Source organism: Citrus clementina, unplaced genomic scaffold, assembly GCF_000493195.1.
Source record: "Citrus clementina cultivar Clemenules unplaced genomic scaffold, Citrus_clementina_v1.0 scaffold_7, whole genome shotgun sequence".
NCBI classification, from domain to species: Eukaryota; Viridiplantae; Streptophyta; class Magnoliopsida; order Sapindales; family Rutaceae; genus Citrus; species Citrus x clementina.
In genome coordinates this window covers 10,936,955-10,964,446 of record NW_006262075.1, presented here as the reverse complement: position 1 = coordinate 10,964,446, position 27,492 = coordinate 10,936,955, and the positions used below count along the sequence as shown (strand labels likewise).

Genomic DNA, 27,492 nt, shown 5'->3' with positions numbered 1-27,492 from the left:
TTAAATATTTTGATATTTTTAAAAAATTTAATTTTTGTTCTCAAAAATTTAGAGTTTAAGTTTTTATTAGTCGAGACAAAAATAATTTATTTAATATTTAAAAATCTACTAAAAAATAATGAAACAAAAATAATAAATTTTAAAAAATTATAAAATTAAATAAATATTTATAATCATCTAATACCAAAAAAACAAACTTTTTTTTTAGAAACAAACAAACATTTAATAGTTCTTAAATATTTTATAGGAGGAAGAGCAAAACACAGTGAGTCAGTGACAACGAGTTGGAGAATGAAAGCAGAAGGGGAAAGAGTTTTGGTTGGTTACTCTGTGGTCAAACACCCTGCTGAGAAGTGGAGTCCATAAAGAGGGTGGGTTTTGTTTAAATCGTGTGGAGAAATTCTTTATGAGATGTGCTGATGTGGGTCGGAAATTGAAATAAATATTTATTTATCACATGATCAGGATCACGTCACTCATTTTATTTAAAATTGGCCAGGTTCGGTGAACCAGGCATCAAATTTATTAAAATCTTTTTTTTTTTTGTTTTGTTAATTGTTACTGTCCGGGATTTGGAAATGTATTTTTCTGTGCCTCCGCGGCGTGAAATAATTATTTTTTAAAAGTTTAAGTAAATGAATATTTGTTAACTCACGTGTATATATATGTATAACAAGTCACGTGTATATATTATTGGTTGTTATATGTTTCCTAGTTTGATAGGATTTCCTTTCCTTGTGAACTAGGGTAATTCTTATGTACATATAAATATTGATCAATAAGAGTGCAGACCACTGCAGTTTTGCATCGTAAAATTCTTCAATATTGGATGAAAAATATTTATTTAAATATTGCATAAAAATATTTATTTAAATTTTTTATCTCATAATATTTTTTAAAAAATTATAATATTATTATTTAGTTATAATTTGAGTAGAATTTTAAAGGAAATAAATAAGTTATTTCGTCTACATTGATAAAGATTTAAATTTAAACTTTTTAGAATAGAGATTGGAAAGTATTTTTAAATTATTATAAATTGTCTCAAATATCTTTTACTTACTTAACAATTTAATTTCACTCACTTCACAATATAACTTTAAGAAGTTTGTCTATTAAAATAATTTTATAATTTTTAATAATTTTTTTTATTAATAACTAAACAACTAATTTTTTTAATAAAAATTCTACTTGGAAAGTTATAGCAAGCATAGTATAAGAAAGCCTAGGGTCGATGCTCTCAAATCTCAATAATGATGAGGACACTGGTAATACTAATGTTAGAATAAAAGTAGATTTTTTTCGCTAATATTGTTAATCTTGTTTGGTAATGAGATTGTATGGCAATAATTTTTAGTGTTTGGTAAACACTAACTATTGTGACTTAAAAATTAAATTAATTTGATCCACCACTTTTATTTGGAAAAATTATAATATCTTTATAATTTTTTTTCAAAATAATTATTTATAAGTCATATTTACTATATATTAATAATTTTTTTTTTCATATTTTTTTTTTCACAACAATTATGTTAACTCAATACCAAACATGGCCTTAATGAGAATAGATTGAATATAATTAAAAGTAAGGATTTCTAAACTAGTCTGGGTAGATTTATAAAATATATTATAAATACATGTATCTAAAGTCCCAATAAACGTAAAATAATAATACATCTATATAAATTGTAACATTAAAAAAAAAAGGAAGAAGAGTACCCAATACATATTTTTGGCTTGGGGATATATCAACTAGCTGCAGGACATAAGGTTATGACTTTGCACTATTAAATGTTTAAGGTTTATAACAAGCTATTGCTGTTCAAACATCATTAAAGTGAGCTCTTTAGCATTAAAGTTTAATTAAAGCGTTTAATACTTTATAATTTATTTCAGAAAAATTATCATTGCACCACCTTTATTTTGTTTTATATTCATCCAAAATAAGGTAATTATTAAAATTTTACAAAATCTAAATTTAATAAAAATCAGTTGAGCACCTCTATTTGAGATTTATTTTTATTAAAATTAGGGTATTTTTATAATAATAATTTTTTATTTTTCAAAGCTTTTATAAGATAAAATGGTCTTTTAATTTTTTTAAGGGTAAAATTATCATTTCATTTAAATTATTTAATGGTGTTAGCGCAAAAGTGACTAGTTGATACAAATTTAAAAAGAAAAGTGGTGCAAAGAACATGTTAGATTTTTGTGGTGGTTGGATGAATATAAAGCAAAATAGAGGTGGTGCAGTGATGATTTCTCTTTATTTTGAGTAATATATGTTTAAATAATAATACACAAACAGATGAGCATGTATAATGAATTTAAAAAAGAAAAGCACGTGAGATATTCGACAAAATGTATAATCGATAAAAATGTTAGAAAGGACCATTTGTATCCAAAATGGGGTATTTTTGGCTATAAAAATAAAAGAAATGAACAGCTAGCGAAAATATAAATGGCTTCTCTAAAATTTGGCTATTTTCATAAATTTTCTGATATTTTACAAAATTTTCTCCACTAATTAGTGTAAAAATAAATAAACAATTTCCTAATTTAAGAGAGAAAACTGATGCTAGTAATGTAACGCACACTTGGCACGTGCTATGTGTTCGATCAATCAAGATGGCCGGCCCCATGAATTAACTTGCGTATTTTACAGTTTCAATTCCCTCCATCACGGCGTTTTATAGTTTCTTTAATTTGCAAACCGTTTTTTATGCGTTCATCAAAGAAATGGACAGCCATTATATCTTCAATTTCTTCTTCCTTATATTTTCGTTTTATTGTCTTCCAAATCCCTCTTTTCAGGTAATTAATTTCTTTCTGTTTCTTCCATAACTATTTTCTCATTTAATAAAATAATGGTGATTAGTTCTCATTATAAGTGAAGTCTTCCCTGAATTTGTAGCCAAGGTTCTTCTATATACTTAGAGCCTTTGCAAATGCTATAATGAAAGGCAAAAATATTTCAAACTACAGCAAATTGTTGCGGTTCTATAGCTTCACCAATCTAAAGAATTCCCGGAAAACTGATTTCCTCTGCCCAGAGGTTGTCGTAAATTTTTTTTTTAAACCCTCATATTCATCATAATTCCTGCAAGAACATTAGGAGCCTTAAGCCTAATTATAATCATTTTTTTTTGGAACGTGGGTTCTTGCAGGAAGCTATTTGTCTGTTACAGGAGCCTTAATTGGAGGTCGGAGGATGAGCCTAATTAGGACACTGCTTCTACTCTGGGGCCTTCCAAGAGAAGCGATCATGTTCAGGTTTGCTTGTGACAAAGCTTCGAGAAAAGTTGTTTATATCGACCCAAATATGCCAATTTTTGTGCTTTGCACTTTCTTGTCTATTAGAAACGATTTAAGGAAAATTATTTGTTGTTGTAAAGCCAAGCATATAAAAAATTATCTCTGATTAAAAGTAAAAGATTTATGAGTTGAGGCTGATAAAGAAATGTGATTTATGGGTGAAGTACAATTGGGGTACATAGAAGGAATGATGTAGTAGTACAAGTTGAGATTTTAGAATCGCTTCGACTTTAGTGGGAGTTGGCCAGTAGAATATTTGTGTTTCTGTAGTTAGGAGAATATTTGCGTTTCTGTAGCTTGTAACTTTTTTTTGCCTCCTTTTTCTGTAGGATCTTGTTGCCTCTGCTGTTTAAAAGACACTTTATGATTTTAATCCTGTTTCAATACTGAAAATTTGTTATAAATATAGAAATCCCATTGAAAAATTTATTAGAGCATCAATTTCAGTACTGCAAATTAATTTTGACAACATCAAATATCAAGCATGTGACCTCCAATCTTTATTTTGCTACTTTATTTCATTTGAAGTTTTAATTTTATTCAGGGGCCTAAGCAAATTATAATGTAGATTTTAAAACATCCCGAGTTGCTTCTATGTTCCTTCATGCCACTAAAGTTTGGATGGTGTTATCATGTTTGTTACTCAATTTTCCATGATGTAAGCCTGAGGAGAAGAATGTTGATGATAAGGGATAAGAATATGTGAAACGCGAGCTACTTCACACAATGATTTTGTGGCTTAGGATCTAATGGTGGGCAAGGCACGGTAATGTGCACAATGCATTCTCTTATGGAATTCGGACAAGCTGGCAGAACATTCAGCATCAATATGAACATTATAACATGATAAAGTTTGAAATTTGCTAGTTTTGGTGGATTTTGGTCGTTGAAGGAACTGAGAGAGAAGGTTCAATTTAGCAGGCTGACCAAAATTTAAAAGAAGAAACTGTTATGCTGAGGCATGTGAAAATACGGCAGGTTCTATTATTTTTTTAATGCAGAGTTACGAACAAGTAATTTTATCATCAATGTTCGCAAAAACGATATGCCAATACACACACATGGTGTCCTCATTTTTTTTTTTTAATATAGACACACTTTTAAGGGAGTTTAATAGAGTTAATTTTTAAACTTATTAAACTGTACAGTTTCATAGTGTATTGAAAATTAACTCTATTAGATCACAAGACATAACAACATGTCCTCATTAAAAAAAATAATGAGAACGCCTGCACTTAAAAGTGATTATATATATATATGGGGGTTCTTTAACTTCTTATCAATCAACAAACAAGTTGATATAAAATATTATAAATTAGAAATACATTTGTTAGCCATTTATATTATTTCTTATAATAAATTTATATTTGTTATCAGGTTGTTGTCGTCAACTCTTCAAAACGGAAAAGCCTCGAATTAAAATAAAGATTACTATTTTTAAACAATTCATGCGAAACAAGTCATAAAACTTATGACAGGACATATCCCATTTTTTATGTAAACTTGTTCCTCAGAAGTGGAATTCCTCATAATTTGCGATGTTTAGCATAATATTATGATATCCGAGAATTCCTTATAATTTTAATTCAATAAATTAAAATTAATGAATTAATTCAATTTTGCATAATATTTCGTACCATACAATGACTTAATTCCAATGACTAACAGACAATTCGTGATTGTGATATCCGAGAATATTATACATCAACTTGTTCATGGTTAGATATAGAAAAATATAATGTTTAGTTGGCATGTCGCTTTTGTAAATTTGATTAAAATTTGGTTGTGTACAATCATACAATTTCAATGGCATTATCGAAATATTAAACTCATGGACATGAACTAATGGAAGAGTTGTTCAACGACCTACATATGTTTGCATTGTCATTAATATTGGGCAGTCCCCGATGTATGTTGAAAAGTCAGAAAAAGAAAAGATTTTTAAATGTTGACACATAAGTGCGGATTGCTTCAAATTCTTTTACTCTTAAATTCATTGGGTGAACAACACTGTAATCTCACGTAAAAATTGTAAACCGTATGAAAAGTAAATATGTGTCAATAACAACTTTTTATTACATAATATTCATTAAATAGACAATAAATTATTTGAGTGTATAATAAAAATATATTAATTTACCAATAATAACATTGTAGGACTCAATAATGAACATGACTATGTCTAAATTGAATATTTTCAATAATAGTAATAATGAACTTGCCTCATAATCCTTAAATTATCATTAATTAAATTTTTTTATTTATTATTTATTATTATTCTTCTTCTTCTTCTTCTTCTTCTTCTGTATGGTAACCAAACTTTAACCCTCTTCTTTCTTCATCTTCCTAATTAGTTCAAAGATATATCCTAAATATTATTAATACGCCAACTTGTCATGTGAAGGAGGATAATAACAACGTAAAGCTCAAAGCAGACATTTTCAGATATGCTTTATAGAAAAAATATATATATTATATCATGATACGTTAACATCCAAAATCAATTTATACACACACATAATGTTTGTTCATTGAGTTTCGAAGAGCAAAAGTTAGTGGCATGGTAATATATAAATCTCAAAGCGATTCTAGACGCCAATGGCCCATCGGCAATGAACCTGCCCCTCAATTCAACTGGGATTTTTATTACCCTCCCAAATGAGTAGATAATCTTTGTCATAAATGTGTATAGAACAAATATATCTTCCGAATATTAATAAAGTAGATATATTATAAATGTAATATTAGTGTTCAAAAAATAAAGTAAGCATTTTAAATTACTTTTTATAATATTTGAGTGTTTGACCAAATCTTCTACTGAAAATTAAAGAAGAATGAACCAAATCCTCTGCGGCAGCTTTAAAACTTTATTCCGGGGAAAGAAGGGAGAATTGCGGTGAGAGGATCAGCAAATGTTTTTTTATTTGTTTTTCAGCTGAGTGGGGCGTGGCCCCCTGACCCATACATAGTTGATAGTTGCACCCCTAATAGTTATCTTAAGAATATTTTTTTTTTTACTTTTTTAGTTTTTTGTTTCAATTAAAATTTCTCAAACTCTTTCGTTTCACTGTATTCGGGAAACTTTTTCTCTAATTTTTTTTTCATAAGTTAGATACTGTATTCGAGAATTCTTCTCTCACATATTCTTCATCTAGTGACCATGAAAATTCATGAAATTCAAGGAAAAGAGAAAATTAGAAATTCTCTAAAAAACTTTGATGAAATAATAATTTTACTGATATTTTTTCTCGCATTTTTTAGCAACTAAAGCGTTTAGCTCGAATTAGTGCTTTGCCTATGGTCATGAATAATATGATTTTTTTTTTTTTTTTTACAATCTATATATATTTTACAATTTTGGGTTATATATATATAAATGCAAGGTGGAGCTCGGAGTAAATCTTGGGGTGGGGGGGGGGGAGGGGAAGGGCAAGTTCAAACTTCAAGTATTAATAGATGATTGATTTTAGATTTTTTTTTTAATATGTAACTGTGGTGTAGTCACAAAAAATAAGGATGACAAAATCCTCTACAGGTTTAGGTCTCATGGGGGCCCACGCCCAACCAAAATGGGGTTAATTTTAAATAATTTTTGGAAAATACAATAAGGAATAAAGGAAAAATAATCTCTAAATTCTTGATTGGGTGGGGTTTAGTTTCATACTCCTTACACCAATCCCTATTATCTATAAATATTTTTAATTTTTATTGAATTTTTTTTATTAATTACAATATTGGTTAATAAATTTTCTTTTTACTTTTACCTAATATAAATAGACTATAACTAAAAGAAAACTCTACAATATAACTTTTATTCAACCCTAAAATATTGTTATGATTTCTTCTCTCGTAAAGTGCTGCTCTCTTTAAACATTTTGTAATTTTGATATCATTTGAAGATATTTCAGACTTTTTGAGATTTTTTAAATAATTTAAATATTTTGTAATATGGTGATGATTTTACTTAAGTTTATAATTTTTTATTTATTGAAATTATGAATTCATACCTATTACAAAATAAATAAATGGAGAATATGGTGGGGATGGAGAAATCATTCCCTACATGAGGATTTTCTATCATCACCCCATTAAATTTTTTTTGGAATGAAACGAGGAATGGGGGCAAAATTTTTAATGGGGTAGGCCTCCCTATTATCACCCCGCCCCGCCCCACCCTATTACCATTCTTACTCGGAAACTTGTGAATTTTGCTTGTATCTAGAGCAATTTTGATTAATAATTGAGGCTACTGTTATAAATAAAAATAAAATAAAAGTAATTAAAAAAAAAAAGAACAGGGTCCAAACTTTATAAAATTTTTAAAAAGTTATTTGTTATTTTGCTAGAATAAAAAAGCAATTAGCAAAATAAAGATAAAACAATTGGGCCACTTTGACTTTATTTCTTAAACATAAAATTATATTTTTATTCTATATATAAAGTTTACAAATTAATTGTACAAGGGCCAAATCATATTTTTTTACCTAATTTGAGCATTTCCTTTAGAAATTTCAAATTTTTTTTTAAAGTCTGCAAGTGGCGTGCCCCTTCTAGCCTTAAGCACCTTCCGGCCCCTATATAACTGTCAGAAAATACAACTACTTACAGTCTTACACCTTACACCGTGCCGCGTATCTTAGAAAATATTCAAAATTGGTTTAAGTAAAAAAAAAGAGGATTCCGACTTAACCTCAAATAAGTAAAAGTACGGTAGGCAACAGTAGACCGCATAGACAATATGTGATCATTTATGTAACTCCGGAAAAGTCTAATAGATATATAAACACAAAACCAAGCAAATGAGCAGCAAATCTAAATGGAATCTCATGTAAAAGTGGCACAATGGTTTAGATCAAATGGCCTAAAATTAAAAGCGAAAAAGAGTGTTGGAGATTCAGATATGAAACTAGAATTTCCTATCAATTCTACACTCTTTAATCTATAAATAACAGGCAAAAGGATTGAGAAAGGATCTTTTGACTTAATCTCATCTAAATCAAAAGAAATTCAGATTTCAAACTTATAAATTCTCGAGGAACAAACATTCATAAGAACATCGGAGTGGCTTTGTAGTTACATGCTCAATCCATTCTTGAGAATTAGAAAGCGATCCTCAAGCTTATAAAACACAACATGTATAATTTACTGTCTAATTATTCTTCAGTTAATAGAGTTTGGACTATTGGCTTTGAATTTTCAATATATATATATATAATAGCGCACGTAAAAAATCTATCATTTAAAAATTTATTTCCACAACTAAAAAGAAAATTTACCTCTATTTCATATTTTTTTATATAAAAGAAAAATTCCCATAAAACTCGAATTGGTGCTTTTACAAGCCCAATGACCCTAGACACTATCTAATGGAGTAAACCTGCCTAATTATATTTTGGTTTCGTTCTTGATAGTGATATACTTCAAGAAATATTATGTGTCAACTTTTTTTTTTCATTTTTTACGTCAATTTTTTTAGTTGTTAGACGTAGATAAATATAATTTTCAATTGGCATGCATGATACATCATGCGGGTCCCTTTTTGTAAATGTCTAGAATATTTGGTTTTGAGCAATTCCTCCAGCAATGAATTTAAGAAATCTTAAACTCGTGCCCGTACTCTAATGGGCTGACAATAATAATGGAGATTAAAAATTTTGCACAATTTCTTTTTTAACACATTAGTTAATTCTGAACAAGACGTTTATGTCAGTGCTTCATTATTGATATGTTAAACTTACCGAATAAATGTATTAGGAAAAAAAAACTGCCTAATTAAGCTTTTTTTTTGGGCAGCTATATCTTATACATTAATAATTTAACATTATAATATGTCTACTTGCAGAGTGAAAGAGAATTAAAATAACATTGTTTTAATTGACACTTTGTTAAATGTCATAAAGTTGCTGTTATGTCTAATCCCCACTCCAAATTAGTGACCCTAGCTTTTCCTTAGGAACAAGTGAGTATATTCTAATGATCATCAATTGTAAATTTGTAATATGGCATTCTCTCTTTTTCAAATTGTGGAGAATTAATGTCAGTTTTGTCTTTATTGTTTTGACCACTTGTGTTTCTGATAAATTTTTTATACCCCATTTTGTACCGAGCCATAAAATAATTGTAACCAGGAAACTACGGTATTGATATTATAATCAATAACTTGATCACTGTTAACATAATTAAAAAAAGAGTGATGATACAACCATAAACTCTTGTATAAATTTATTTTGTACAAATTGATGTGGTATCAATTCATTGGTTGAATGAAAATACAAAATAATGAAAATAAATCATGTGGGCCAAAAGATATTTAATTTAACCAATGAATTGATGCCACATCAGTTCGTATAAAATAAATTTGTACAAGAGTTTGTGGCTATATCATTACTCTTAAAAAAAATGAATTGGAAGCCCTAAAGTAATTGCATTAAGGATTGCATCCAAATTGATGACGCACTTATTTACATTAAATTAGGACCACTAATTAACAATGCCCACTCTATGCTGTAATCAGGTTAATGTTGGGAAAATATGCTCTTTAAAAGCATATGTGTTTATTTAATTGTAATAAATCATTTTTCTTATTCATAAAATAAATGAGGTATTTTATTTAAATATATTAGTTGCATTAATATTTTGAATAAAATTCATTTAATCATATTATATGTATTTATGTGATCACCATGTAGATTCACAGAAAATATATATACAAGTTATCTTATGATTAAATAAATTTAGTTTGCAGTTGATAAATAAAGTTGGACACTTTATTTAGGTATAGACTGTAATATGAGATTTAATTAACTTTATAATAACTGTCATACTTATTAAATCTCATAGGCATTGATTTACTGTAATCTTAATATTGAGTTAGTTATAATTTCATGATTGTAATTGTTATTCCATTTTGAGTTACCAATGGGCACGACATATATTTGTAGTCAAGATTATCCGGTATCTTGGTGGAAACAATTATGAGTATTGGAGTTATAGATTAACAATATAGAATTTGTACAACACATCTCTTGATGAGTTTTCGGCACTTGATCATAGAATTCTCTGACCAGAGTGTGTCAACATATTTAATATGTTGAAAATAATCATTAGAGAAAACCAGTAAGTATCAAGGAACAAGATGTAATTAAATTGATTAGACATTTGAGATATCAATTTAATTAACAATGTGGTACAAAGGATTGTGCAGTAAAGAAATCAATGTGGCATGAGTCGAATTATTATTCGAGAACACTATCCTGTATAACATACAATTATGGAGGTCAGTTCCAATCTTTTAGTGGAGTAAGTTTGGAATTCAATAATTGAGCTAGTTTAATTACATGCCTAATTATTGTAGCCACTATTGTATGTACTCATATGATCCTCGGGTTAGCTTATTTAATTGACTGCATTGCTATTGGATTAATAAGTAAGATAACTAGCTATTTGGGTTAAAAGCATAAATATATTATTTAGTGGGATGCTCCATATAATGTGCTTATGTTTTAAGGGTCTTGTGTTATTTTACAAGGTGGGCTCCTTTGACAAGAAGAAGTAACGTTACTTTTGATTTTATTATTTTTTAATTTAAAACAAATTTGATTTAATAGAATTAAAAATATAAAAATATGGCGCCTAGGGTTTCCACCAGATAGAGATATAAAAATGACTTATTTTCTCCCAAAAGGAGAAAGAGCCACAATATACAGATCAAGAGAAAAAGATTTTTTCTCTCCAATTGTGAGAGGAATATTTTTTTTTTTACTAGTTGCTTTTAGTAGTGATAAAGGCGCCCACACGTCAAGTGCAAATCAAACATGAGTCATAACCTAGAAGATTATTTGGTGACAGATCGTAATCTAATCAGCATAGTGGTGGCGGATCGTGATCTAACAGGCGTAGTGGTGGCAGATCGTGATATGGGAAGCCTGGATTAATTTCAATTTTTCATCTTCTCGGATTGTCAATGTATGATTTTCTAGATTACGTATTCCTATATAATGTATGAGATCAATTTCAAAAGTTTTTATAAAAAAATTAAAAACTGATTTTCTCCTACAGTTAACACAACAAAGTGAAAAGAATTGTGTTAGCAAAGCCAGGAACACACAATGAAAAAAATGAACACTAAAATGAAGTGAAAACAAGGTTTCTCATAAGGTACGTGCCACGTTGATGTGCAGTTTTTGCCTTTTTGTCACCAGAAGCCTAAGGACCTTTGCCTTCAACTAATTGGCTTATGGAGTAATATAAACTATTTTAACTTTCTCTGTCTCTAGTGTTAATTCAATGCTCAAGAGAGCGATGAACATATGCCTTGAAAGTAAAGCTGGCTTGATTGAGCAATGGGAGCTTTGAGGGAAGATGAAATTTTACTCTATTCAACTTGCTGTTGTCTCTCTCTTCTATATTAGTTGTTCTTTAATTTCTTTCTTCTCATAACATATGTAGTAGAAACATTTGAACTTATGCTTATTTGCTTACATTTCAATCTCATTTTATTCTATTTTCTAATTTGATTGTGAGTTCGTAAGAACAAGCATATTGTTGCAGACCGCCCAAGTGCCCACAATTTCAGGCCAAGACCCAAGACAAGGCCGAGAGTGCTAGCTTGGCCCGATTCTAGAATTTTCTAGCTAACTTTAGCACATCTCAAGCTTGTACATATCTAGAATTCTCTACATATCTCTAGCACATGTAAATATCTAGATATTTAGGTAATTTGGTAGAATACTCTAGAGCTCTAGAGCTCGGCAAGCCCCCTATAAATAGGGCATGACATTTGGCATTTGAGCATCAAGCTTAGAGCAAGCAACTCAAGCTCTCTTGTAAATACTTTGCGAGTAATACAATTTTCCTTATTCAACACAATTGCTCTCTTCTCTCTAGCTCTTTAAAAACCTCTAGGCTTAGCTAGTTGAGAAGCTTAAAGGTTAACTTAGCAACTTTCGACAAGAGTTGTTTAAGTGCCGCATGGTTTCGTTGCGCAAAACACTCATCCCATGACAAGTGGTATCAGAGTTAAGGTTTGCACTCATGCAAGTTAGCTCACGACCAATGACCAACCCTCCTAACCCATCACAAGAGGGCATGGAAGCCCCACTGAATCCAAGCCATGGTCGCGAAGAAGGACGCGCTCAAGGCAAGTCCCTGCGGCAAGTCTAAGGTCCCATTTGTTGATGCATTGGAGCCTCTTATGGCTACGCTCGAAACGGCTATGACAGCAGCTCAAGACACCCTTGAAGGATTGGAGAAAATGGTGGATGGTCTCAAGGGAGAGTATGCCGACTTCACTATGGCAACCAAGACCCTTATCCAAAAACAAGCCAATACCCTCCAAGGGGAGTTTCAAGCATTTCATGAAGAGTTGCTGAAACTCCACAGTTTCATCCAAGAAGAACTGTGAGTTGTCTGTGCGGAAGTGGAGGAAGTCTGCTCGGATTGGGCATGGCACAAGCACACACTCTCCGCTAGCTCGGCATCCGTAAGTACGAGTGATACGCGACGCATCGATGTGCCAAAGCCCGACACCTATGATGGCACATTCAATGCCACTGTCATGGAAAATTTCCTCTTCGAACTAAAACAATACTTCGATGCCATTGGGTGTACGAGACGAGGCATTGAAAGTGGGTACAACACCCACCTATTTTTGAGGTGCCGTATAACTATAGTGGCGTAGGAAGCATGGCGAGATGAGTAAAGGTATTTGCACCATTGATACTTGGGCCGACATCAAGCAAGAACTCCGAAAGCAATTCGCCCTAAGAAATACGAAAAAGGAAGTGCGAGCACGCCTACGTCGCCTCAAACAAACGGGTAGTGTCCATGACTACATCAACGAGTTCATTACCCTCATGCCCGAGATAAGTAACATGTCCGACAAGGAATCCTTATTCTACTTCCAAGATGGCCTCAAAGATTGGGCCAAGACCGAGCTTGATAGGCATGACGCTCAAACATTTGATGATGCCATCGCCATCGCAGAGTCGCTTACCGAATACTCCACCCAATCCAAAGATAAAAGACCTAACCAAGGCAAAGGTGGGGGAGAGAGTCGCAAGGACAAGGCCAGCAACCACAAAGATTGGAGGCAGAAAAAGCCTCCTACCCACAAGAGCGGGCAAGGAAAATTGGAGAACAAGAAAGAGCCGCTGAAGCCTTGAAGCCCATGCTTCATATGCAATGACCCTCATTGGGTGTACGACTGTCTGGAAAAGAAGTCACTCAACGCTCTTGCTGCCCAACTCAAGAGCAACCCCACAATGTCCGCGGAGGAACCCCGACTTAGCATGGGTTCTCTCCAACGTCTTGGCGCGCTTAAGACGTGAGTACGATCATAAACAACCAGTCCGTTCGTGCACCTAGACACGGGAGCGACACAAAACTTCGTATTTGTAGATGAGGCCAAGCGCTTAGGTCTCAAGACGACCAAGGGAGGCACGATGAAAGTGGTGAACTCACCCGCCAAGCCCATTGTGGGAATCGCACAAGGCGTGCACACCACCTTGGAACGTGAAGCGAAAAACTTGATTTCTCCATCATGCCCATAGACGACTTCAAGATGGTTCTTGGCATGAAATTTTTTGATCAAGTTGATGCCTTCCCGTTGCCTGCTACGAACTCTCTAAGTATCCTCGACGGGAGTTAGGCATGCATGGTTATAACAGAACGTGGAAAATCCGAGGAGAAAACTCTCTCGGACATGCAATTCAAAAGGGCTTTAAGAAAGGACCCAAGTTTCTTAATCTCTATCTGGAAACTAAATAAGGGTGGAAATTCACCAAGCCAAGTCCCTCCGCAAATACGAGTCGTCCTAATGAGTTCAAGGACATTATGCCTCCCAAACTTCTGAAGAAGCTCCCACCTCGTCGAGAAGTAGGCCATGAGATCGAGCTCAAACAAGGCGCAAAGCCACCAGCCTTGGCGCCCTACCGCATGGCGCCACCCAAACTTGAAGAGTTGCGGAGACAACTCAAGGACTTGCTGGACGCAAGTTACATTCGCCCCTCTAAGGCCCCATTCGGTGCACCGGTCCTCTTCCAAAAGAAAAATGATAGATCGCTTCGGATGTGCATCGATTATAGAGCGCTCAATAAGATCACTATTAAGAACAAGTATCTAATTCCCTTGATAGCGGATCTCTTCGACCAGCTTCGCAAAGCGCGGTTCTTTACCAAACTCGACTTGTACTCTGTGTACTACCAAGTACGCATCGCCGAGGGAGACGAACCTAAGACAGCATGAACAACACGGTACGGGTCTTTGAAATTCATTTTCATGCCATTTGGCCTCACCAATGCACCTGCCACATTTTCCACACTCATGAACAAGGTACTCCAACCTTTTCTTTGATTAATTTATGGTCGTCTACTTGGACGATATCGTGGTGTATAGCACCACTGAAACGACCCGCCCCGAACCTCAGGGCGAATCTATTTAAACTCGTCTAACTAAATCGATAATAAATTTAATATCTAAGAATTCTACCAAAAATTTGGCAGAGTCTCCTATATAATTATGACTTCCCCAGACCTGCAATTTATAAAATTAACACTCCCAAAAAATAATACAATATTCAATCAACCTCTACAACCAACTTCATCAATCAAATACCAGTATCCTTCAATCATATAATGTCAAGAATACAATAATTTATCCTTAATAAAAAACAAGTAATAAATTATACAATTCAAAATATCCCAAAAAAGTATCTATGATTTCTAACACCATCACGTGGCCAAAATTTCAGATCTAACTATCATTGCTGGGTCGAATGATATACTTGCAAATCACCAGTGGGAGGGAAAAATATAATAAAAACAGAGTGAGCATAAAACTCAGTAGCTCAGTGAGTAGATAGTAGTTTTTGAAAATAAATTTATTTAAAATTTAATATTTCCCAAATCAATTTCATCGAAATATCATAAGAACTTACATAAACTTATTTAATTCAAATCATGCACTGAAATAACAATATTCCATAAATCCGCATAAAATCAATAAAACCATAACACTTATAATATCAAATACTAAATACTAAAAACTATCACTAAACAAGTACCCAGGGGAATAATCTCATCATATCCGGACCTCGACGAAGGGGGCAATCAGGGAACCATCATGCCCCAGAGCTATAACGGATAGACGTGGAAATGTCATGTCATATCTCATATATCTCAACATATTTGTGCATGCATAACTGGTCCCCAAAGGACAAAGCGCCCAAGCACACGGCCTAAAGCTTCTGTGTGTACTCAGACGGACCCCAAAGGCCTATATCACATATGTATCACTATATCGCATATGTATCATCATATCTCATCTGTATCTCAATATTTATATCTCTGTAATCATCATATTGCATGCATACGCCCCCAAAAGGCAAAAGCTCCCAAACACACAGCCCAATACCTCCATGTGTGTTCAGACGGGCCCTAAAAGCCTCTCATCTCATATCATATGTATCACTATATTCATCTCATGTCATCTATATCATTGTATTCATCTCATATCATCTGTATCACTATATCTGACGGGGAAGAGTATTGTCCAATGATTTTCCAAACAATATTTTATACACATGTATATAAACACAAAATCACATCTGAAATCCCATTTCCTTTTTATTTAACATATCTCAAGTCCACTCAATTCTATTATCATGCATTTACTCAAAAACAATAATAAAATCATTAATCAAACTTATTTTTAATAAAATAAATAATAGCACGGAGATAAAAATTTATTTTTTAGGAAATCATCAAATCAGAGCATTAAATATTTATTTATCAAAACATGTTGTACTGTATCACAAAATCAGGATCTAATATGAAAATAGATTTTGTATATTTCACTCACAGTGACAATGTCCAGACTCGGTATCAATAACGTCCGTGGGTTGACTCTCGTTTGCGGATCCTCCTAATTCAAGGAAACGACATAATCATTTTCCATAAATGTGAAATACAACTAATCTTATGCAATAGAGCTCAAAACGAATATTCATTCATAATAAACTATTCCCGTATGCATAAAATTACCAAAATACCCATACATGCCAAACTTACCAAAATATCCCTAACATCAATACTTACCAAATTATCCTCAGAATCCTAAATTACCAAATTGTCCTCAATTCAGATCCAAAAAATAACCACAATGTTAGAAATTACGAAATTACCCTCGGAGCGTAAAATTACCAAAATGCCCTTAACAACTTAAATTATCGAATTACCCCCGAAATCTCAAATTAGCTAATTGCCTTAGTCCAAAATTACTAAATTATCCACCGATTACAGAAATTACAAATTTATCCCCAAAGTTTGTGAAATTATCGAATTACCATTGACGGTCAATGGTGATTGGAGTTTAGTCAACGGCAAAAAGGAAGCTCTGGTCCGATAGTTCTGATTTCGATGAGTCCAATAGTGCTGTCAGTGACCACCTACGCGAGACAACGGCAGTGAATCAAAGCTTCCAATCCTGTGAGCTTGGTGGCGATTGATCGGTGGAATTCCGGCCGTTTCAGACGGCGAGTTTAGTCGGAAATGGAAGCTGGTGATGTGAGGACCGGAGCCCAACCGATGGCGCAGCTTAATTCCGACGAAATCGACGGCGATGGTTATGGGTTTTGGCTACAGCTTTTCGAGCTTCCAATGGCGGTGTTCCAATTAGTTTTCGACGGTAAGGACGACGGAGAAGTGATGGTCGGCTTCTAAGCTTCAAATCGGTACCTTGATCGGCTGGTGAGGTGGTCGGAATCAGCGGTTGGAGTCGGGTCAAGGACGTGGGTTTCCGGGTCATATCCGGTAAAAAATAGGTTTATCTCTCTCTTTCTTCTTCTCTCCCCCCTCTCTCTCTTCTCTTCTCAATTTATAGAACGCATCTTTTTTTAAGCTTAATACAAATTAAACTAATATCAGACCCGTGACAAAAACAAAATATGACTACATGACCCTTTAATCGCGTTTGATTTATTGTCGTGACAAATTTAAAATAATACAAACACGACATATTTAATAAACATGTAACATTTAACAACCTTCACCCACAATGTCGGAAAAATCAAGTCGCATCAACTTCACCGTAAAAATTCACAACAAGTCCGACAAATTTAAAATTAATGCCAAAGGGGAAAAAATTAAATACTACACTTAATTAGAGAAATTAGAGTGCGTATATTACAATATGCTCAAGGAGCATGCCCAACATTTATGATAAAATCTCCAAGTACTTCGAAACAACGAGTTCTTCCTCAAAATAGAGAAGTGCTTATTCGCTCAACAAGAGGTGGAATTCTTAGGCCATAAGATTGCAGACGGAAAACTCATGATGGAAAATTCCAAGGTAAAGACCATCCTCGAATGCGAACTTCCCACGAAAGTGTCTGAACTTCACTCATTCCTTGGGTTGGTGAACTACTACTGACACTTCATCAAGGGCTACTCAGCTAAGGCGGCACCCTTCAAAGTGTAAATGGATGCCTTCGACTTCGCCATTGGTGGAGTCCTTATGCAAGAAGGCCACCCAATAGTGTTCAAGAATCGAAAGTTAAATGATACGGAACGCCGCTACATGGTGCAAGAAAATGAGATGATTGCAATTATACATTGCTTGCGAGTGTGGCGACATTACTTGCTCGGCTCACACTTCACGATCATAACGGATAACGTAGCGACAAGCTACTTCTAAACGCAAAAGAAGTTGAGCCCCAAACAAGCTCGGTATGCAAGATTTTCTTACAGAATTTGATTATTGGCTCGAGTATAAACCGAGTTAAGCCCATGCCATTGCGGACGCTCTAAGCCGCAAGGCTAAATTGGCAACACTTAACATGAGTCAACTCAAGTCCGACCTTGTCTCAAGCATTAAGGAAAGCCTCCAACAAGATCTGCTAGCGAAAGTCTTGTTGGGGAAAGTGCTCGAAGGAAAGACGAAGTGATTTTGGCAAGAAAAATGCATCCTCCTCACCAAGGGAGATCGATTATTCGTGCCAAGGTGGGGAAATTTACGGAAAGAAGTTATCAAGGAGTGCTATGACTCTAAGTGGACTGGTCACCCAAGAATCGAGTGAACCACCACACTAGTCCAAGCCTCGTATTTTTTGCCACACATAAGGGACGACATCGAGGCATACATGTGAACTAGTCTTATATGCCAACAAGATAAGGTGGATCACCAACTCCCAGCAGGATTATTGGAGTCTCTACGACTTACGACAAGGTCATGGGAAAGTGTCTCCATGGACTGCATCACATCACTGCCCAAATCCGAATGGTGCGATAGCATTATAGTCGTTGTCGATCGTTACAGTAAGTACCTAACTTTCATTGCCGTACCAACCGATTACTTTGTCAAGCACATTGTGAAGCGTTGGGGAGTCCCGAAGAGCATTGTGAGCTACCGAAACTAATAACCCTAGGAAATACGAGTTATCATGGTATTTTTATACTTAAATCAAGAATACTTAGAGAGTAAATAATGTATTTTAGTGAATTTTATTGATAATTTGCATTAACATCTATCGCAGTTTAATTTTAATTAAACATTTGTTAAATTTTGAATAATTGTGTGCCTAAAACAAATGTTTAATTATAGGCAAGTGGAAATCTAAACTTCATGGAATGGATTGTTGTTGCAATGGGCTGACAAAAAGGACAAAAGAACGTAGTTGTAGAAGACTTGAAGTAAATCTAAAATCGTGCAGATGTTGTAGCCATTGCTGTAGCAATCCTAGAGCATTAATAGACAAGATTTTGCGTGATCCACTTAGCAAATTGTGATCTACAGTTTCCTAATCTGGAAAATACGTACCCTAAGCTTCCGTTTACCCTAATTTACAATTATAAAAGAGGCATACAAGCAAGGGAACAAAAGATGAGGCCATCAATCAAGATCAAAACAGAAAAGAAACAAAGAAGAAACAGAATTCATGAGCAAAAACTCAAGGCTGCACTAGTGGAAGAAATTGCAGAATCAATTGGAATTTTTTCTTTCTCATCCTTTTCTTGTTTTCTTGTTATTCTTTGATCATGAAAATGTATTTGATGGCTAGAACTTGGTTGTTTATTTTCCTTTCACAAATTGTGAACCAAATTTATTAGTGGTTGAGTGTTAAACTTTCTTGATGGTTTATTGACGGAATATATGAGTTGATGCATGTTTGTTGTAGTATTTTATTTTAATAATATTTATGTACATTCATTGTTTCGGCTGACCACTCATTTAATGATACAAGTTAAGAAATAGCTACAAAATGACCTATCTTAGTGGAACATATTATAGTAATACTTGGTCTTAGATTGAGTTTCCTAGATTGAGTTTAACTTGAGTCTAAAAAAGGATCATGCTTAATCTAAGATTAATGAACTAGATATAGAGATTCACCTTATAGGATAAAGAGAACCTAAATGTGTAATGTTATATCTTATGTTGACATAACAACTGGTCACTGTTAGGTTGCATAAAGGTATAAGATATCCAACATGCTACCGCTGAGGTTAAAAATGGTTTCTGCCCAGTGCTATAGCAGATGCTGCAGCAACTGAACTTAACATTAATAAAACAGTCAGCACTATCAACATAGTTTAATCACTCAAGTACTCTATTCTTATTGGTTTTACATTTGTGTTTAATGTGCAACTTTTATTCATTACAATTTTAATTATTGCGTTTTTATTTTATTTAGTTATTTAGTTCTATTAGTTGTCTTGTTTAATTTAGAGCATAGATTGCACTGTTGAGATTGTTGTAGCAAGTCTAATAACATCAACCCCCGTTGAGATGATCTTAAATACTTATCATTATATTACTTGTTGTGTACACTTGCACATTGACACCAATAACATAAGAAATCGTGCAACAAGTTTTTTACGCTGTTGCCGGGGATTGATTGTTTATTTTTTAATTATGAAATTAATTTCGACAATGCTAATCTTTGATTTTATTTCAATTTGTTTACTTTGTTAACAGATCACTCTTGCATGCACAAATACAAACTTGTTGAATTTCAAATTGGTCTAGAGATTGAAAGAACTGCAAGGAGATTGAAAAGAGAACAAAAAAAATTCAAAAGTTGCTATAGCAATAGATGATTTGCAAGACTTGAGAAATTTAGACCCTTACGGACCAATACAACCTGTCAATGTTCAAGAATGTCAGAATGGGCAAATTAATCAAAGGCAACCATGGAATAACTATATTATTTACATGGCAGATGATAAAGATAGAGCCATTAGAGATTATACTGTGTTGACCCCTCAAGTTATACAACCTAGAATAGTCAGACTTGAGGTGCAAGCTGCCAACTTTGAACTCAAACCAATGATGTTTCAAATGTTGCAAACAGTAGGGCAATTCAATGGATTGCCATCAGAAGATCCTCATCTCCATCTTAAGTTGTGCTTTTAAAATTGCTGGAGCATAACAAGATGCATTGAGACTCAGATTTTTTCTTTCCTCCTTAAGAAATCGAGCAAGAGAATGGTTGAACTCTTTACCACCAGATTCTATCACAACATGGAATGGCTTGGCTAATAAGTTTCTAATGAAGTACTTCCCACCAACCAAGAATGCAAAGTTGTGGAATGAGATCATTTCTTTTCATTAACTCGAAGATGAAAGCTTATATGAGGCTTAGGAAAGATTTAAGGAGTTACTTAGGAGATGTCCTCATCATGACATTCCCTACTGCATACAGTTAGAAATCTTTTATAATGGGTTAAACCCAAGCACTAGATTAATGGTCGATGCTTTACGAAATGAGGCTTTATTATTTAAATCTTACAATGAAACATTTGAAATTTTGGAGAGAATTGCTAATAACAACTATTAGTGGTCATCGACTAGACAAACTACAGCAAGAGGAGCAGTAGGGGTACACAATGTGGATGCATTTACAACATTATCAACCCAAGTAACATCATTGACCAATATGGTGAAAGCTATGACCACTGCTCTAGTAACTGTTAATCAAGTTGCTGAGGTTTCTTATGTGTATTATGGAGAGAGACATTTATTTAATAATTGCCTAGGGAATCCAGCCTCAGTTAGTTATGTGGGCAACTTCACTCGATAGAACTAGAACAATCTATATTACAATACTTACAAACCTGGATGGAAGCAGTACCCAAACTTTTCATGGAGCAACTAGAACCAGAATGCTACAACACCTAGTGGACAGAACAGACTTGCTTCACCACCTGATTTTCATCACCAAAATCAAGGGCAAATAAACACCAGTAATGATCAATTCCATTCTTTGGAAACACTAATTAAGGAGTACGTTGTAAAGAATGAAGCAGTTGTCCAAAGTCAAGCTGTGTCATTGAGAAATTTAAAAAATCAAATTGGACAGCTTCCCACAGCATTAAGTAACAGACTCCATGGGAGTTTACCCAACAACACAGACGATCCAAAGAGAGAAGATAAGGAACATTGCAAGGTGATCAACTTAAGGTTTAAGAAGGGTGTTGATATCCATGTTGGCATGCGAAGGAAAAAGATGAAACATATTTCATCCCAAGATGAGCTGCAAATTGAAAAAGAGCCACATTAACCTAATTATCAAAACACTGGTCAAAGTAGTTAGGCTACAACAACCATATACAAAAATAATTCTGTTGAAGCAGAAGCTGCAACATTAGTAGAAATAAACTAGGGTCAATCAAAAGAGCAGCAACATGTACCCCTTTATTGTAGTGCAGCAGTTTAGGCATCCACCCCTTTTCCTACAAAGATTCCAGAAGCAAAAACAACACAAGTTGTTCAACAAATTCTTAGAAGTGCTGAAGCAATTACATATCAACATTCCCTTTGTGGAAGCCTTAGAACAAATGTCCAATTATGTGAAATTTTTTAAGGATATTTTCACAAGAAAGAGAAGGCTTGGAGAATTTGAAACTGTTGTTTTAACACAAGAATGCAACCTTATGCTTCAGAATAAAATTCTTCAAAAATGGAAAGATCGAGGAAGTTTTACAATACCATGTTCTATTGGAACTAGGTACAATTGTAGAGCACTTTGTGACTTAGGAGTAAGCATCAATATAATGCCCTTATCTGTACTTAAGCAATTAGGAGTTGGTGAATGTAGACCAACAACAATCACTTTATAATTAGTTGACAGATCTCGTGCATATCCTGAAGGCAAGATTGAAGATGTGTTGGTAAAGGTAGACAAATTTATTTTTCCAGTGGATTTTATTGTACTAGACTTTGAGGCAGATAAGGAAGTACCAGATATACTTGGTAGACATTTCCTAGCCATGAGGAAAACCCTAATTGATGTGCAAAAATGAGAGTTAACTATGAGGGTGAATGACCAACAAGTCACCTTCAATGTGCTGGAGGCTATGAAGAGTCTTGATGAGGTTGAAGATTGCAATTTTATGAGTGTTGTAGATCTTGTTGTGACAGAAATGATAGACAGTTGCTGCAACAAAGAAGAAATCAAAGCTGTTACTTTTAAAGAACTTAAAGAAGAGGATGTTAAAGCCACCCCGATAGCATGGTTAGGAGAAAATCAATCTTTAAGACATGACAGACACTTTGAATCTCTAGATCTTTCAAACAAAGAAGTGAAACCAACAATCTCATCTATTGAATCACCTCATATTTTAGAATTGAAACTTTTATCTTCACACTTAAAATATGTTTATCTTTGCAAAAATAATGCACTTCATGTAATCATTTCATCTTCTTTAAATGCAGATCAAGAAATGAGCTTGGTAAATGTGCTGGGGAAATACAAAAAAGCAATTGGATGGACTATAGTCAATATTAAGGGAATCAGCCCATCCATATGCATGCACAAGATTCTACTAGATGACTGTCACATCAATTCAGTAGAGCAACAGAGGAGACTAAACCCTATCATGAAGGAAGTTGTGAAAAAGAAAATCATCAAATGGCTGGATGTTGGGATCATATACCCGATATCTGACAGTTCTTAGGTGAGCCCAGTACAATGTGTTCCAAAAAAATGTGGGGTAACTATTGTAGCAAATGAGAAAAATGAACTTATCCCCACAAGAACAGTAACTGGATGGAGAGTCTACATGGACTATAGGAAACTTAACAAAGCCACAAGGAATGAGCACTTCCTACTGCCATTTATAGATCAGATGTTGGACAGACTTACTAGAAAACAATACTATTGCTTCCTAAATGGGTATCAGGTTACAACCAAATTGCTATAGCACCCGAGGACCAGGAGAAGACCACATTAACCTACCCTTATGAAACTTTTGCTTTCAGAAGAATGCCATTTGGTTTATGCAATGCTCCATCAACCTTCCAGAGGTGTATGATGTCCATATTTTCATATATGATTGAGCAAACACTGGAAGTTTACATGGATGATTTCTCAGTTCTCAGAGAGACATATGATGACTGTTTGCAGAAAGCTTTCTAAACATGTAATTTTAGTTAATTTTTATGTATTGATTTAAACAAATGAGATTTTTTCTTTTCGCCGTGTTACATTTTGAGACTTTGAATGTATTATTCTAACTTTATTTAAACACTTAATTTATTTAAATGTTATTTAATTTTAAATTTGATTGGCAGTAAAATTATTTTTATATTAGATTTTTTTTATGTAATTAGTTCGTAGAATGAGCATAATTAAAAACTTTTAATCCACAAACCAATTCGTAAAATGGTGAATTGGATATGGATTAGGTCAAATCCATATCCGATCCGCAGACGTATGGATTAAATTTGAATTAAATTTACCAATCTGTGGATTGGATTGGATTAAAAATTTATAATCCGCAAAAGTCATGAATTGGATATGCATTGATGTTCATTCCATAAAATCCAATCCACGAACACTCCTAATATTATAAAAGATGAAAATAGAAAGATTGTGTGTGTGTGTGAGAAGTGATGAAGCAAGAAGATGATAGCATAAAAGAGCATGCCCTAATATGGGTGAATCAAACATTTATATAGTGGAGGTTAGTGGTAAAAAGAGTACATAAAAATTAGGATTAGAAGAGAGAATGTTTTTAGATTTATGTGTCATATTTAGGGAAAACGAAAAAGAATATTCCTTTTATAGTAAGTTTATTCTTTCTCATAAATATCTTGAAGTGTCCAACCTTGACCTTTAATTTCAAAGCTCATCCAATGAAGTAAATTCTTCCAAATGACATTTTTATATTACTCCAAGTATTTTGTCCATTTTACCTAAGTGTCATTTATTTATTAGTCCAAAAGTATCCTTCTAAATTTACCCCCAAACTGTTGGAAGAAAAATTAGTTTTTTAAATTTTTTATAACAATTTGATTTAGATTTTTCCGCTGAGGTGATTTAGGCTCCCAGATCACGATCCGTCACCACCACTCATGTCAAATCACTATCTGTCACCACCACTCATGTCAAATCACGATTCGTCACCACCACTCCTGTTAGATCACGATCCGCCACCAAATAATCTTCCAGGCTATGACTCAAGTTTGATATGCACTTGACATGTGGGCGCCTTTATCACCACTAAAGCAACTAGCACTTGAAAATTTTTCTCTCAACAATAGAGAGAAAAAAAATTTTTCTCTGATCTGTATAAAGTGGCTGTTCTCTTTCTCTTTAGAGAAAATAAACCTTTTTATATCTCCCTTTAATGAAAACCCTAGGCTCCAAATAATGAAAATAAAAAACCACGTTACTTGTTTTTTCTATAGGGGGCCCATCTTGTAAAATAACATAAAGCCCCTTGCATACAAGCATATTAAATGGAGCCTCCCACTAAATGATATATTTAGGCTTTTGACCTAAATAGCTAGTTATATTGCTTATTAATCCAGTAGTGGCGCAGTCAATTAAATGAGTTAACCCGGGGATCATTTGGGAACATACAATAGTGGCTACAACAATTAAGCCTGTAATTAAACTAACCCAATTATTTAATTCCAAATCTACTCCACTAAAATATTAGAACTGACCTACATAATTGTATGCTTGAATAATAATTTGTCTCAAGCTACAGTGATTTCTTTACTGCATAATCTTTTGTACTACATCGTTAATTAAATCGATATCTCAATTGTCCAATCGATTTAATTACATCTTATTCCTTGATACTTATTGGTTTTCTCTAATGATCATTTTCAACATACTAAATATGTTGACACAGTCTGGCCAGAGAATTCTATGATCAAGTGCCGAAAAACCCATCAAGAGATGTGTTATACAAATTTTATATTGTTAATCTATAACTCCAATACTCATAATTGCTTCCACCAAGATACCGGGTAATCTTGACAACAATTGTGTGTCGTGCTCATTGGTAACTCAAATGGAATAACAATTATAATCATGAAATCATAACTAACTCAAGATTAAGATTACAGTAAAATCAATACTTATGAGATTTAATAAGTCTGACAGTCATTTCAAGGTTAATTAAATCTCATATGTGATCCAGCTCAATATAGTCAAACTACATCAGTAAATTCATATATGATTAAGACAAATCATTTAATGAATTTACTACAGTCTAAACATAAATAGAGCGTCCAACTATATTTATCAACTGCGAACTAAATTTATTTAATCATAAGATGACTTGTATTTATGTATTCTGTTAATCCATATGATGATCACATAAATACATATAATATGATTAAACGGACCTTGTTCAATATATATTTATGCAATTAAAAATATCTCAAATATTTTATTAATTAAAAAATAAATTAATATGCTTTAAAAAAGCATATAATCCCAACACAAACAATATGTTAAACCTACCTAATTAACATACTAAAAAAACAGCTACCTCGCCAACCCCTTTTTTTTTGTCGATATCTTATATATTAATAATGTAATATTAAAATAAGTCGATCTGCGGAGTGAAAGAGAATTAAAATAATATTGTTTTAGTTCGCACTTTTTTAAATGTCATAAAGCTGGTAATTTGGTATTATGTCGAATCCCCTCTCCAAATTAGTGACCTTGGCTTTTCCTTAGGAATTACAAGTATATTCTAACGATCGTCAATTGAATATCGCATTGTTTGAAGGCACAAAATATTTATTTTCATTTTCTTTCTCTTTTTTTAATTGTGGAGAACTAATGACACTTTTGTTCTTATTAGAAATTGTTGTGACCACTTGTGTTTTTTATTAAAGATTCAAAAGGTCCGTTAAGCGCCTCCTGGATATGTCATAATAGATTGATTAATTTTTAATACCCTACTTTGTTCCCAATGTTAAAAAAATAATGGCAAAAAAACTACGGTATTAATACTATAATCACATTTAGATTAGTGATGATAAGAACGCTAGACTAGTAATATAGATTATAAATTAATAACATGATCACCGTTAACATAATTAAAAAAAAAGAATGGGAAGTAGAAAAGTAATTACATTAAAAATTGGATCAAAATTGATGACAGACTTTTGTAGAACTATAAATAAACAATAACAATATAGAGTAGAAACTACAAGGCACAACCAGTGTTTGCTTTCAACAATTAAATTTCACTTATTTTTTAAACAATATGATAATAAAACACATGAATCATGAAATATTAAAGGGGTTGATTTTTTTTTTCAATTGCCAGTAATTAGAACTCTGGAGAACAATTAAAGAGTTTTATTTATAAATTTTTATTTTAATTAAATTGATCGAAAAAGATTAAATAGGATTTGACTATCTGATTGGATCCAAAATATAAAATCCAACATATGATGTATTAGACTTGTGACAAAATCCAATGAATTTGAGCCATTAAACACCCTAATAGATAAATTAATTAATTTGAGAAATAGTCACTCAAACATCTTTTGCTTGTTATCTCCAAAAATGAACTTTAAAAAAGCATAATCAGTATAGTGAATATTTAACAAAATTATTTTAATAGTATTAGTATGTTTTAACGTATTAACAACAGGCAGAAGAAGAAGTCATAATTTACACCAACCTCAATTGGAATTCCGCCAGCAAGTCGTCCAATATTGCAAAGCACGTGGCCCTCCCTCATTGTCTGCTTCTGTAGAGCAGCAAGGCAGATGTTATCAGCAGAGATTTGATAGAAACTTTCACGAGGGTAAGTATATCTCTCGAAAGAGAAGAGGAAAAAGAAATTCGGAAACCCAAAAGAAGAAAATAGAAATAACCCTGTTCAGATATCAATCAGCCATTACAATGAAAATGTTTTGGAATAT

The 27,492-nt window shown here is 33.2% G+C and overlaps 1 protein-coding gene and 1 non-coding gene across 2 annotated transcripts; one reads left to right on the top strand and one right to left on the bottom strand.

Annotated features, from left to right (window-relative positions):
• Positions 1-2,722: 2,722 nt before the first annotated feature.
• On the top strand, positions 2,723-3,668 carry LOC18037176. The gene is made up of 4 exons (XM_024181119.1): positions 2,723-2,814; positions 2,915-2,919; positions 3,168-3,301; positions 3,645-3,668. The coding sequence occupies exons 1-4, from the start codon at positions 2,723-2,725 to the stop codon at positions 3,666-3,668; spliced, it is 255 nt and encodes an 84-aa protein (XP_024036887.1).
• A 17,222-nt stretch (positions 3,669-20,890) lies between these two features.
• On the bottom strand, positions 20,891-20,997 carry LOC112097097. The gene has a single exon (XR_002904754.1). It is a non-coding gene; the product is annotated as a small nucleolar RNA R71 (small nucleolar RNA).
• Positions 20,998-27,492: the final 6,495 nt, after the last annotated feature.